Genomic DNA, 12,353 nt, shown 5'->3' with positions numbered 1-12,353 from the left:
AACTGGATTTTCTGAAATTGGACTTAGTCTACAGAACTGCACCTAAATGAAAGCATCATGGACCATGGGTATTGGAGATGCGCCCTAAAAAACATTCCTAAGCCCCCCTACGTGTTTCCCACCACCACTGAAAATGGCAGCCAAGACTTGCTTTGTGTTACAATAGCGCCTGTAGCCACTTCTGTGCAAAATGACACATGCAGTTATTGTGCAATTGTCTTTGAGAAATACATTGTAACAAAGTAACTGTTACATTGTATTTATTCAGTTTCATTCCTATGTACAAAGGATTAAAGGGAGAACCTTTGATCTGCATATGACATCTGTTAAAGTCCAACTTAAACTTCAGTTTTAATCAGCAAAATACATTTCAAGTGCATCAAAGCAAAACGTGTGCCAAGTCTAAAGGCTCATTTACACTATGGCTGTAGACATGGTTTTCTCTGCATCTGAGCAACGCGGGTCTCCCAAGGGCACATAGAGAACAAATGTTTTCTATGTGCCCCGGTCACACCACATTGAAGTAGAGAGATTCGGACTCAGCAGGGGAAACCTTATCCAAATACACATTCTTATTTAGTCCCCGTTCACACCAGGGCGTTTGTAGCTTGTATTTTCAGCACGGAAAAGCTCCGCACAATAAATCACATTGATTTCTATAGTTCCCGTTCACGTCTCAGCACAGCGTTACAATGAGAAATAAGCCTGTCGCTGGAAAAGCCAATCACTGGGAAAAAGGTACATAAGCTTTTTTGGGGGGCAGATCAGCGCAATTAGGGAAAAAGGGTCAGATTGTGCTGATCTCCCCAATAAGAGGCTCATGGTTCACAGGCTTGTGCAGAGCTTTTCCGTGCTAAAAAATACAAGCTACAAACGACCTAGTGTGAATGGGGACTAAGTCATAGTTTGTGTAGGAATTGGCAATCCTAGCTGGCTGATAGGGGTGGTAGGATCTCAAAGAATGTAGGTGCAGGCACTTAATATGCAGGCTATTTATTTATTTGATTGATTGTCTTATAGCCAAAAATACAGAGTCTTTTTATTTGGGGACATTTTCCAATATATTCATGCTGCAATAATTCGTAATAGCATGTCTCACGCCTGTGCTTTGCATACCCAATAATTTTGAGTTTCAGCCTTGTAGCTATTCATTTGAATATGCTTGTGTCTTTTATTGCAATAGCATGACCCTTGTGTTTTCTGCTTATCAGATAATGCTGTTTGAAACAGACTTTGCATAGTGACTTATGTTGTTATATGAAGATATGAGACAAAGGGGGTAATCTACTTATCAAGAAAGCCTGGAAATGGAGCCTCGTGACTCTTCCTGGAATTTGTAGTTCTGGAAGTGTAGTCTGTTTATAGCTGTGATTCTTGTACTAGTTGCTCCACAAGTCAAATCTTTGTTAAAAATCCACCCAGTATCTGAATAATCATCGAGAACCGTGGGTTAGTAATTCTCCTCTAACACCAATAAACAGTAAGTGCAAGAAAAGAAGGTGCTTTTTACATGGAACGCCTTATCTTCTTGCTTCCATAATACATTCCTGTTTATCTAATATCTAGTAGCTGAGCTTACACCAGCCACCTGGAATTCAGGAAATGAAACCAAAAATCAATAACAGAGCTATTTGTCTTACGACAAAACCGCCATGTTGGGTAGGCAAACACCAGGAGTGCCAGCAATAGGACAGTGATGCCTAAAAAGTACCTTGAGACACGCATACATTCAAGTAGATATGTTTTGTTTACCTTCTGTAACTACTGGAAAGGTGGTATAGAAAATAAGGTTTCAGAATTGATTGCGCTTCACTACTAATCTTGGTAGCCTGTTTAGCATATTAACACCACTAATGTGCAGTAATTAAATATTTGTTGATATGTTGCACATATAACTAAGTAATATTGTTGCCATTTTTTTACATCTATTTTATGTCCATCTTTTCTGTACGTATTATTAAAGTTGTAATTTGCAGTTCTTTGGAGGAGTATTTGGACCACATGTGAGCTTCTTGAAATCAAGTAGGTTGCATACTCCTGGTTTAGATTTTTGATAGATATCAAAATGGCATTTAAAGCGTTATTAAAGCTCCCCCCAAAAAATGTAATACAGTGGTACCTCGGTTCACGAACTTAATTGGTCCCATGATTCCGGTCGCAAACTGAATTAGTCGCGAACCGAATCACATTTCCCCATAAGGTTCTATGTAAATAGGGTTAATCTGTTCTGACCAATATGAACGTGGTCGCGAACCGATTTTAGTCGCGAGCAGAATCCAATTTTCCCATAGGGCTCAATGTAAATGAGTTTAATCCGTTCTGAACCATATGCAAACAAAAAAATGTAACCACAAAAATATGAAACAAAGTACAGTACACTATGAAGAGAGTGAACACTAACCTTTCTGCACTTTCTGGTTACCTTCATTACCGCTCTGCACGTTCTTGTCACCTTCATTATCGCTCTGCACATTCTTTTTACCACCATGCTTGCTCTGCACTTTCTTTGGAGCCATGATGGATTGAATAATGTGCTAAAAAGCACACAAAAAACTTCACAGCAAGTGTGCACAGGTCTGTCCTCGACCGCGATCTCGACTAGAGTAAGCCACGACCACGCGTCAGAACGGGGAAGATGGTCGTGTTTGTCACCCGATGCAGAGTTCGCGAACGGAGGCAAAATTTTGGCAAACTTCCTGTTCACGAACCGAATTGTTCGCGAACAGAAGCGTTCGTGAACCAAGGTATCACTGTATATTGAAACCTTAACTGTGGTGGCTGCAATTTGTTTTTTTTTTTTTTTTTGCTTTTTTTTAATCTGGTGATCCAGCCAGTAACACACTTCCTGTCTTAGGGTGGTTCCATTCAATGGAGGAGTAATGGAGCCACCCTCGAACAGCAGCATTGTCACCCTGTGGAGAGGGTAGCATTAGTGTTAGACTCACCAGATTTAGACAGACTAGACTACCAAACAAATCTGAACTCCAGCTTTTTAAGCAGTTATAGCAAGTTTTTTCTTTCCTTTTGGGTTAAAGATTTTGCATATATGAATTAAAGTCGATCATTGTAAGCTCCCTTGTCAGTGTTACATGGGTTGTCTCAACCATCGATCTGACACTTTTTTTTCTGGGCAGCTTGGTCTGTTAAAGAAAGTTGAAAAATAATGAATCTACTGGCCAGATCATCAGGTGAAATAAAGGAAAAAAGTCTAAAAAAAAAGAAAACTAGTGCAGCCAGCACATTTAGGGATTGGTCAGCTGCAATATATGAAATTGTTGTTTTTTTTTGTTTTAGATATTCTTTAATGAGAGATGTTTTGTTTGTTATATCTGAACATTCAGACAAAAAGAAAAAAACATTCTTTCCATCATCGGTTATTGTGTCTAATTGTGTGTTCCTTAGGTCATGTGAATGCATTGGCAAGTGAACGTATAGTCCATGTTGCATGTGGCCGATCCTATAGTGTGGCACTCAATAACCTAGGCCAGATCTTCTCATGGGGTGCTGGTTCCGATGGACAGCTGGGACACTCCACCACTGAAGCGTGTATTCCAGTGCCCAGGTATAGATATGCAAAGCAACCTTTTTCCAAATAGTCATTTTGTTAACATAACTGCTTTTGTGCCAAAACTCTCACATGGCATTGCCCTTAATTTTGCAAATGATGAATGTAATTTTGGGGATTTATGAACTGATATTAAAGTCAAAATCTTTTAAGCTATTTCAAATGCTGATGACATCACTTACAATGAATGCTGCTTCTTGATGTTTAAAAGTTTTGTTTTCCTGCAGAATCAGCTGGTCCTCAGCAACTCACTCATATCCTGTTTTAGGGCCCATTCACACCAAATTCTGACTTAAAATTTAAGTCAACGGAGGTCCATTTACTTGCAAAGTTAACCTTCGTTGACTTCCGTTCTATTGCGTTTTTTTGCCAACCTTTTTTTTAATTAACATGTCCTGAGTGGACAAACTTCTATGTATTTTTTCTTAACTTCTGTTGCTATGCATTTCCTTCTTTTTGACATGTTCAGTTCTGTTGCTCTGAACAAAAGTAGAGAATGCTCTACTTTTTTTTTTTTCCATTGCACTGCAACGGAACACAAAGGTGTGAACTGGTCCCATTCAGTTTTTTGGATTACAATCTATTGGCATCTGTTGACATCTTTTGAAAAACAGATTGCAATGGATCTGGTGTGAACAGGGCCTAAGGGTGGCTCCTTTCCCTTACAGGGTCCCATGGAGCCACCCTTGTGTGCTAATAGGCTGTGTGTGTCTCCACAAACATACAGACACAGCAAGGCAACTTCCCAACAAGGCACCACTCCCCTGCTCCCCTTTACATCTCCCTCACTGCTCCCCTCTCCTCCCTCGTCCCTTCTTCAAGCTAGTAGATGGACAGCTGCTTGAGACTGCTCTGTCCCTTGTGATCTTGTACTGGACAGGAATTTCAGGGAAGATAAGCTAAGAGAGTTTGAGTCAGCTGTTTAGAAACATGATGAGTGCAAGTGCTTGGGTAAAAATGGAATTAAATACTTTGCAGGGCAATGTAGATTTGTTTTATATGGATTCATTATTAAGAGAAAGATTGAGTGATTAATACTATAATGCTCCAGAACCATCCATTAGTGGGGTGGCTCACTAATGCGTTAGACCCCTTTCACATGGTCAGGTCCACCTGCAAGTTTTTAATACCTGATCGGATGCCCAATGTAAGTCTATGGGCAGCCGTGTGTAAATGGATGGCCGTCCGTTTACACGCGGTTACCCCCTCCTCTGGCCAGGTCCGGTAAAACAAGCTGATCAGAGATCCATTTTGCCGGACCTGATCGTGCTAGATCGGACACGTATCTGCTTACATTCAATTCCCCATAGAATGACATGGGGTCTGGCAGTTTCAGTTATGGTGGAAAAAAACTGTATGGACACAAATGTCACAGCAGTGGCATCCACTCCGTACTGCTCTGGTCAGGGTGGGATTCGTGCATAGATCCTCTTCTGATCTGCCCGTGTGAAAGGGGCCTTACAGTACTGGGGTCCTGAGCTCGTTCAATGGCCTGACAATGACATTATTCTGTCACACATATAGAAAGTCACACGAGGCAGAGCCAACTGTGGCTAGATGCTAAGGCTCCAGATAATGCAAAAGGTTACACTATAGCAAAAGCTGAAATTTCCCTTTCAAGATTTGTTATGTTTTGAACCTCTTTGTAAAACCCCTGTTTGATTTATACTTCCATACAATCCCCTTTTTTCCCCTCCTGGTTATATGTTCGTATTATTTGTAGCGTTCCCGTGGTGACAGCGTCATCCTACATTCAGCTAAACTTGTAAAGCCAGTGAATAAAACAAATAGCTGAATCACTGGGAGGAATAAAATGAAAGATGCAAAATAATACCACATCTGTAACAAGATCTCCCTGCAATATTTCTTCCACTATAAACCTATTTAATCTGACTTGATCTACTTATTGCTTAAGCTGGTGTATCTGAGACCTTGCCCTGGGGAAAAAAATCTGTTTGGGAAGTTTGCAAAGAGGAATTGGAGTATGACGCTCGGCAAATAGTGACATGAACAAAAGGAGTCAAAGTGTTTACAAACGGCCTAGAAAATCAGCAATGGGCTGCCAGTGAAAATGAAAGTAGAGCGGAAGGGGGAATTCCATTTCAGGGGACAATCAAAACAAGTGCAGCCATTACTAATTCCTCATTTCATGTCATAAGAACAGCCTTTGTTGTGCAATGCTAATACATTTCTGGAATGGGTGTGGGAGCACCTGTTCATAGAGGACAATATTACATAAAATCATACCACAACCGAACACTGTGCTGACAACCACATGTAACCATTATAAAGATTCACAGAGTCTGTCTACAATGCTACATTCCAGATGATTGCAAATAGATGACTAACTACAAAACCTTTTATTTGTTATGACTAGCAATTCTAAGTCACTGTTCATCTTCACAAAGGCAGAAGTGTATCTACAGCCAACTGCTTGCTTTTTTTTTATAGCTAGAGTACAGTAAGAAACCCTGTCAGGTTTTCTTATTGTTGTTGTCCCTAATGGATAGATTCATCTTGGTTTGCCTAAAAGGAGATTTCAACTCATTCCCTGATTTGCCTACAGGGCAGGAAGTGAAAGAAAGTCTCCCAAACAGAACATAGGCAGCAAAAAAGAACCAGTGATGGAGTTCTTCCAGAATTGACAGCTGTCTAAGAGGAGATTTCAACTCCTTTCCTGTTTTGTCTACAGGACAGGAAGTGAAAGGAAGTCTCCCAAACAGAGCATGGACAGCAGAAAAATAGAGAACCAGTGGTGAGGGAGTTCTTCCAAAAGTGACAACAGTCTAAAGGTGCCCATACACCTTACGATTATCGGACGATATTTGTATGCGATCAACTTTTCGGCCGATAATCGTATGTGTGCATTGCAGTGCCTGACCGACATTACTGTACAATCGTACGACTTTTGACGGTCAAGCATGTTTGCAAACTTTGCTAGATCGTACGATTTTCGCAAGGTTGTTCGCATTTCCGTCTGTCAAAAGTCGTACGATCTACACTGCGCTAACGAAAATACGGCAAATCAATTACCGCATTTCGTCCAGGTGCTTTTCATTTAATTACGGCTAAACTAATCTTGCGATCATCGGGGCAGGATGGGGCTGCCGTACGAAAATCGTACCACTATTCGATCGGACGAAAAGTTTCGTCAATAATCGTAAGGTGTATGGGCACCTTAAGAGGAGATATCAACTCATTTCCTGTTTTGTCTACAAATCAGGAATTGAAAGTCTTCCAAAGCCTTCCAAACCGAGCATAGACCACAACAAAACCCAAAACAATAAAGCGCTGCGTAAATTGTCAGCTCTATATAAATAACTGTAGTAATAATATTTCCTTATGTCTGGAGTTTAGATTTCTGTATGCATCTTTGAAGTCCTCCAAAAGGTTGAGTTTGGTATGGTGCCTAGTTTGTTATACACCAGTTTCTCATGTTTAAACCAGAAGGTTAATCTGCTTATGTTTAACCTTCCCTGAATTCTCCTTCCCCCTACTCCCCCCTTCATCAATGTGCTAAGAAAATCTTATTAAAACCTTTCCATTTTCATCACATACCTTTGTCTCTGTGGTTCTCTATGCAATGTAGGCATATCATAGCTGGTGGGAGGGGCCAGCAGGGTGCTGTGCATAGCTTCCTGAAGACATCACAGCATTCTGCCTCAGTACTGCTGTTGAGACCCCTCACCCCTGATGCCAGCAGTGGGCTGGCTGTTGCGAGGAGTTATGCAAATATCGAAATGCCTTATGGGTGGATGTCAAACTGGAGGAGTGGGCATTCATAGACCGGCCCACATGTGATGCTGAGCCTTCACGTTTGAAAAAACTGAAATCCAATGAATAAAAGGAGCGGGCGTCTGGCTGGATGTCTTCTAGCCCGGAAATGAGACGAGCTCCAGTTTTGATAAATTCCCCCCTCTGTTTTTTGTTGATGTTGTTTTTATATATAATGTAGGCATATCAAAGCTGGTGGGAGGGGCCCATCCATAGAACAATAATCCACTTTAAAGATTGGAATCTGGGACTCTCTATTTATGTGGCAAATTACATGGCATGAAGGTATCCTATCAATGATGCACACAGTGCAGATATTCTAAGTGTATATTGGGGTTGTCATTGACCGTTTTTTCAGCCAGTACTCTGCACAAAATCTACATGCATTGCAACTATTTGAACGTCTGTTGCAAGTCAGATGGTCCCATCTTCTGTGACAACAAAGCACAGATTGCAGCCAGACCATCTTCTGTTTTACAGTTAGGTTTTGTAGCAGAGTGGACATATAGGGCCTGATCGCATTGTATTTTCAACTGATGTTCCATTGTGCCCTTCTCTTTAGGGAAAGGGACTGATTTTTTATTTTAATTTTTTTCTCACCAAATAAATTGACTGGCTTGGGGTGTGTAATCTGTTTCAGCTTATGATCACAACTCATCAGCAAATCATACGTTTCTCTTACTGCTTTTTACCACTGCAGGACAGCGATATATAAACTGAGTGGTCTTAAAGGATTTATACCAAGATCACGCTGCTGCAGTTGCTGGTTCCGTTCACTGAAAAATTATAGGGGCAGTCCAGAATTCCAGCGCTTTAAAGGGGTATGATCTTGAGGGGGGACAAAAAAGAGGGGTTATGAGCAGAGGGTGTTATTGGTGTGCAGCTTCCTGATCGTACAGGTAGGGTGTCTGACACGTGTGACCGTAGAACAAAAGGGAGAAAAGGAAGCGCCACGACCAGGGGGAAGAAATATTGCGAACCAATCGGTGTAGCTTGGTTGATTGCTGGTGTGGTCCGATAGGCTTGACGGTGATGTAGAGGCGAGCAGGTGTTGTACTTTCCCGCTTGGGTGGTGAGTCTTTACACACCACACCTGTGATTTCTCACCTCTCCTCCGTTCTCCACCTTTCCCTCTGATCCCCCAACCACTTAAGCCGGGAAGTACCACACCTGCTCGCCTCTACATCACTGTCAAGCCTATCTGACTACACCAGCAATCAAACAAGCTACACAGATTGGTTCACAATATTTCTTCACCCCGGTTGTGGCGCTTCCTTTCCTCCTTTTTGGTTCTATGGTACCGTTCACTGCAGCTGACTGTTGGCTTTATCATACAAGTGTATGGGTAGCTCTAGAGACACTTGATCACTTGTATGCAGCTTCAGCGTGTGCCCTGCATCCCCAGCTGCCAGGTATCTCAGGCCTGCACAGGGGACAGCAGTGCCCAGGATACCTGGCAGTGGCGGCAGAGGGTGAGCCATACACTGAAGCTGCATCTGAGATCAGCACAGTTGCAGTGTCTGTTCTTACTGAAACCAGAAGTGACAATGATTTCACCACTTCTGGCTCAGGCTTCGTTGCAAAAACTTGTAAATATATCTAAACTTTTACACAGTTAATTATAAAGTGCCACAGAGTCGTATTCCTTCAAATCCACTTGTAGTCCCCCCTAAAACATTTTTTATCTAAACCTATATATAAAAAAAAGTGATATATTATGTAGCACAAATTGGTAGGTGTTTGTTAAAAAACTAGTAGGTGTTTAAAAAACTTGTAGGTGTTTGTTAAAAAAACTAAACATAAGAAACAATATTTATAAATCATAGTCCTAAACAAAAATTCATGATTGTGGACTCCCAGCAGTGGTTATAAGAAGAATGCATGTGTTACACACACAGACATTAGATAATATATTTAGGTAATATAATTAAGTGTGTAAAGATTTATTGAAATATTTACAAGTTTTTGCAGCGGAGTCCCACCACGAATTTTAAAAATGTATAGGGTTAGGGTATGAATAATAAAGTTATATTTTTAATAATATATAAATGAGAGTTTATTGTAAGCTTATTGTTGTGCAGTAGTGTTCATTGGTCCTTTTTTTTTTTTTTCTTTTTTTTTGCATTCTCCAATATAATAATGTTTTGGTTTTTTTTTTGTCTTGCTATAGACAGTCACTAAGCCACCTTGATTTGCTCCGTTTAAATCAAGTTTTTTGGTTTTTTTTTGTCTTGTGGACCTCCAGCTTGACCATTGTAGGAAAATGCTCCGTCATCTTGTTTGATTTGATGATGATTATTATTATTATACAGGATTCATATAGCGCCAATAGTTTGCGCAGCGCTTGATGGATTTATCTTCTGTGTTCCAGATGGCCAGTTGTTTACATGGGGACAGAATAGTCATGGTCAGCTGGGTCTTGGAGAGGGGTTGACCTCCCAGTCTAGCCCACAGCGAGTGAAGTCCTTGGAAGGAATACCGCTGGCTCAAGTGACGGCAGGAGGCTTCCACAGTTTTGCCTTGTCCCTTTCTGGAGCTGTGTTTGGCTGGGGAAAGAACAGCTCAGGGCAGCTTGGTCTGAATGACGATAAAGGTAAAGTATTCTGTTAATGGTGAGAGCCAATAGACTTTTTTGGATTTTGGGAAGCGCAAACAGTATCACTTATTAATAAAATGATAAAGGAAATGTCTTTTAAAGGTATATGTGGCGGTGGAATCGGTAGCCTGTAATAGGTCTACAAAACCATGATGAACTAAAGCAGCGCTCCTGATAAAACAAACATCCTCTACACAATAAATGTAATGCACTCCTTTTATTATATCCCAGCCCCAACCAAAAATGTTTCCCACACTATTTATAACTAAAAAGAAGAGATAGAACCAGTGTCTTCACTGAGGAGATGTTCGCTCACTTCCTGTTCTGTCTGGCCCATGAAAAAGCTGTTGAAGGGCTTCTAACTTATCTTAAATAAGAAATAAACAAAGACATTTTTATACAATGAAAAGGTATCATATTGTAGAACAGAAATTGCTGTATTCCTCATACATTTTATCTAGCTGAGTGCGACCTATTATTTGATGCTATCTGTTGTTCAGGTTGAGGTAATGTTACACTGTCCCCAATAAGAGAATAGGTGTCCAATCAGATGACAATGTTCTCTAACATTAACAGAGAAAGTGCTGCCGCCCTTCCTGGTGTATGAATTACAAAAGGGGCTGAGCAGAATCTGTTGGCAGATAACACGATTCACATAGGTGTTTTTTTCTAACTGTATATTAATCTGTCTGCCTGGAAGTTCAGCTTTAAAAACTTAAGCAGCTTAGCATGCTATTAAATAGTTACAAAGGTTAAAAAAGAGATTAAATATATATTGGAATGAACACAAAGATTATAAGCACTGAATAATGTGTATTTTTAGCGTGCGTCAAGTAATTTGTATTCCCTTCGCAGTCCGTGAATCACCATCCCATGTAAAGGCTTTGCGTTCGCAGAAAGTTGTATACATCAGCTGTGGGGAAGAGCATACAGCTGTCCTAACAAAGGTAAGGCATACCACCCAATGCTTTCGTCTTGTTCTTGTACAAGCTGTTCTACATTCATTTTGTGTCATTGGCTTCTTGCAGACTGGTGGTCTTTTTACCTTTGGATCTGGAGGCTGCGGGCAGCTGGGGCATGATTCTCTTCATAATGAGATCAATCCCAGGCATATAATGGAACTGATGGGCAGTGAGGTATCTCAGATTGCATGTGGCAGGTGAGCTGACAAAGCATAACCCTGTCGTCTTCTAATATTGCATATCCAAAGAAAGAGCAGTGGATGACACATTTGAGCCACACACTGACGCACCTTCCTAAATCTGAATTCTGGACAAAATCCAATGTTACCCTTGCAGTGGGGCTCCCCTGCACTTCAACGGTTAAATGCTCATTTTTAACTAAGGGAAATTTAAAAAAACAGTATTACTTAGCCTATCCCTCACTGTCACAGTCTTCCTCCTCATCCTTCGACTGTTCCCCAAAAGCCTCTTCTCTTTGCTGCTCCATTGATCCTCAACCTGAAACTTTAGATAGAAGAGAAGGGCACTGGCTGTCTGGGGGAGCAAGGGATAAGGTAAGGAAAACTGCTTTTTATCCTTCCCCTTAGACCAGGGGGAGGCAACCTTGGCACTCCAGCTGTGGTGAAACCTCTAAATCCATCATGCCTTTGTCTCTGGGCTGCCAGAGTCTGGCAGTGTCTCATGGAACTTGTAGTTCCACAACAGCTGGAGTGCCTATCCCTGCCCTAGACCAAAAGGAGCATTTGACCTTTGCAGTGCAGAGGAGAGTCCCACTGCAAAAATAACTTTTTATATTTCCACAGAGTTCAGCATTTAAATTATATGTGAAGTGTGGGCAGCAGCAAGTTATCACATCATTTTAATACCAAAGCTCTAAATCACCACATTACTCATAAAAAAAAAAAGGTCTCCTATATACCCTAAGATTCTCTTTTTTTTTGTCCAGCGGTCACATGACTACAATTACTGTCTACACACTGCGGGAGGGACGTGGGTTCTAGTTCTACAGTAGTGCTGCTGCTTTCTTCAGATGCTTTTTTAACTACAGACAGCACGACTCCGTAAAGGAGCTGCTGTCAGTCAAAACAAGCAGGCCTGGGAGGGGACGTGCCATCCAGTGGGCCCTGTCCTTACAGCTCTGCTGCCCTCTATAGTTCTCTATAACATGATTCCGTCAAACGAGCAAGGCTAGGCAGGGGGCATATACAAGAGTACAGGAATCTGTGGGTCGGCACACAAACTGACCACAGCAGCACGATTCTCATTCTGTGCTTGCCGTGGTCAGAATGCTGAGGGAACACCTGCTGAGTGGCAGGATCACCAGTTACTTTCTGATCACCATTATAATTACATAAGAAAAGAACCCTTCAGTAAACTTGCTATGAGCTAAAGAATGCATTTATGCAATGTCATTAATAAGGGTTACAAACACTTTAACCACTTCAGGACCACACTG

At 41.2% G+C, this 12,353-nt stretch overlaps 1 protein-coding gene across 1 annotated transcript in view; it reads left to right on the top strand.

Moving 5' to 3' along the window:
• HERC3 (HECT and RLD domain containing E3 ubiquitin protein ligase 3) overlaps window positions 1–12,353 on the top strand; it is a 55,588-nt gene that overhangs the window by 14,166 nt on the left and 29,069 nt on the right. The window contains exons 3-6 of the mRNA XM_018553571.1: window positions 3,403–3,483; window positions 9,711–9,932; window positions 10,791–10,882; window positions 10,964–11,094. Of these exons, the coding sequence (XP_018409073.1) occupies window positions 3,403–3,483; window positions 9,711–9,932; window positions 10,791–10,882; window positions 10,964–11,094 (526 nt within the window). The remainder of the gene's footprint in view (window positions 1–3,402; window positions 3,484–9,710; window positions 9,933–10,790; window positions 10,883–10,963; window positions 11,095–12,353) is intronic.

The sequence above is a fragment of the Nanorana parkeri genome, unplaced genomic scaffold (assembly GCF_000935625.1).
Source record: "Nanorana parkeri isolate BGI_ZX_2015 unplaced genomic scaffold, ASM93562v1 scaffold124, whole genome shotgun sequence".
In the NCBI taxonomy this organism is placed as follows: domain Eukaryota; kingdom Metazoa; phylum Chordata; class Amphibia; order Anura; family Dicroglossidae; genus Nanorana; species Nanorana parkeri.
This window is presented reverse-complemented; position numbering and strand designations above follow the sequence as displayed.